This window comes from Charadrius vociferus, unplaced genomic scaffold, assembly GCF_000708025.1.
Source record: "Charadrius vociferus isolate BGI_N301 unplaced genomic scaffold, ASM70802v2 scaffold794, whole genome shotgun sequence".
NCBI lineage: Eukaryota > Metazoa > Chordata > Aves > Charadriiformes > Charadriidae > Charadrius > Charadrius vociferus.
In genome coordinates this window covers 17,140-18,449 of record NW_009647837.1, presented here as the reverse complement: position 1 = coordinate 18,449, position 1,310 = coordinate 17,140, and the positions used below count along the sequence as shown (strand labels likewise).

Genomic DNA, 1,310 nt, shown 5'->3' with positions numbered 1-1,310 from the left:
AGGCAGGCCTGAACCATGCCAGACTGAGCTGAACCTGCCCGAGCAGCCGGTGAGCCGGGGAATGGGAGGGGAGACGCCCCGCGGCCACGGGATCAGGCAGGTCAGGGCTCGGCATGGTCCAGCGCCAGCGGGTTGGTGTCACTAACGCGGGTTCTTGGGCACGCAGCACGGTGGGGCGCGGGCGCTGCGACTGTTGCCTGAGCTGGCTTCACAGGGGGGCTCTGGGAAGAACTGTCACATGCCTGTACCCCATGGTGTGTGTCTGGCGTCCACTGTGGTTTTCCCTGTGTCCATCCACCAGTGGAGGGGAGCTGCGGGCACTGCTGGTGCCGAAACAGCCCCGTGCCAAAACAGCCCCATCCCCGTGCTCTGGGGAAACTCCTTTGCCTGCCTGAACTGTTGGGATCCCCCCGGGCGTGCACTGACAGCCTGCAGAGAGCTTTGCCAAGGGCTCCTGCGTGGCTGTGGGCAAGGGGCCCTTTCCAGAGAAGGAAACGGGACTGCGTTCAGGTAATGGCTGTATGAGAGGGCGTCGCAGTCACCCTCTGGCCTTCTCTGAGGCTGGAGAAGCCTGGCTCTGCTTCGTTCACTCCCGCGTGGTCGGACACGGCTGTGCCGTGGTTTGCAAGCTAATCGCGGCACTGCAGCAGTGGCGCAGGAGCTGGCTGCTGGCTGAGCCTCCCCGGCTCCGGCAGCTTTCAGGACGCAGCACAGAGGCCCTACTGAGCATCCAAAGATGCCGTTCCCTGAAGGGGGGTTTCAAGGTAATTGCAAATCGTTCCCTGTAGCAAAGTCATGGAAAGGTGCAGCAGCCCCTCGGTGAACTGAGTCTCATTTCTGTGCCGTGTGTCTGAGCTCCTGCAACCCCGGCTTCACTGCTGCCTGAACAGGTTCGAGGGGAACCGAGGGAGTCGCTGTCAGCGCTGGGCTGCTGCTGACTCACTGCCCAGGTAGTGCCGCCCTGCGCTGGTGCTCGAGCTGGGCTGCCACACTGGCCAGCGCCGTGTGACAGACTGGGGGAGCGGGCTGGCCCCTAGGGACTCGGTGTTCGGAGCGAGCCTCCGGGCACCTGCGGTGCTCTGGCATCCGGCTTCCAGCATGGTGAGAGCGCTCGGACGAGGCGATGATCTCGTGCCACACGCTGCTGATGGCGTTGGGGGGTGCAGGGCGAGCTCCTTCCACCAGACACTGCTCAACCATGCTGACTGGGAACTGTCAGCACTCGGAACCCCCAGCAGCAAAGGCTACATCGAAGCACTCTGGTTCTTTGGTCTTGCCGTGTCCCCTGGACCTATCTGAGCTGGAAAGAG

The 1,310-nt window shown here is 63.5% G+C and overlaps 1 protein-coding gene across 1 annotated transcript in view; it reads left to right on the top strand.

Annotated features, from left to right (window-relative positions):
• Window positions 1-113: 113 nt before the first annotated feature.
• Window positions 114-1,310, top strand: part of NACA (nascent polypeptide-associated complex alpha subunit) — a 3,457-nt gene continuing 2,260 nt past the window's right edge. Inside the window, exon 1 of the mRNA XM_009882813.1 lies at window positions 114-131. Coding sequence (XP_009881115.1) covers window positions 114-131 — 18 coding nt within the window. The remainder of the gene's footprint in view (window positions 132-1,310) is intronic.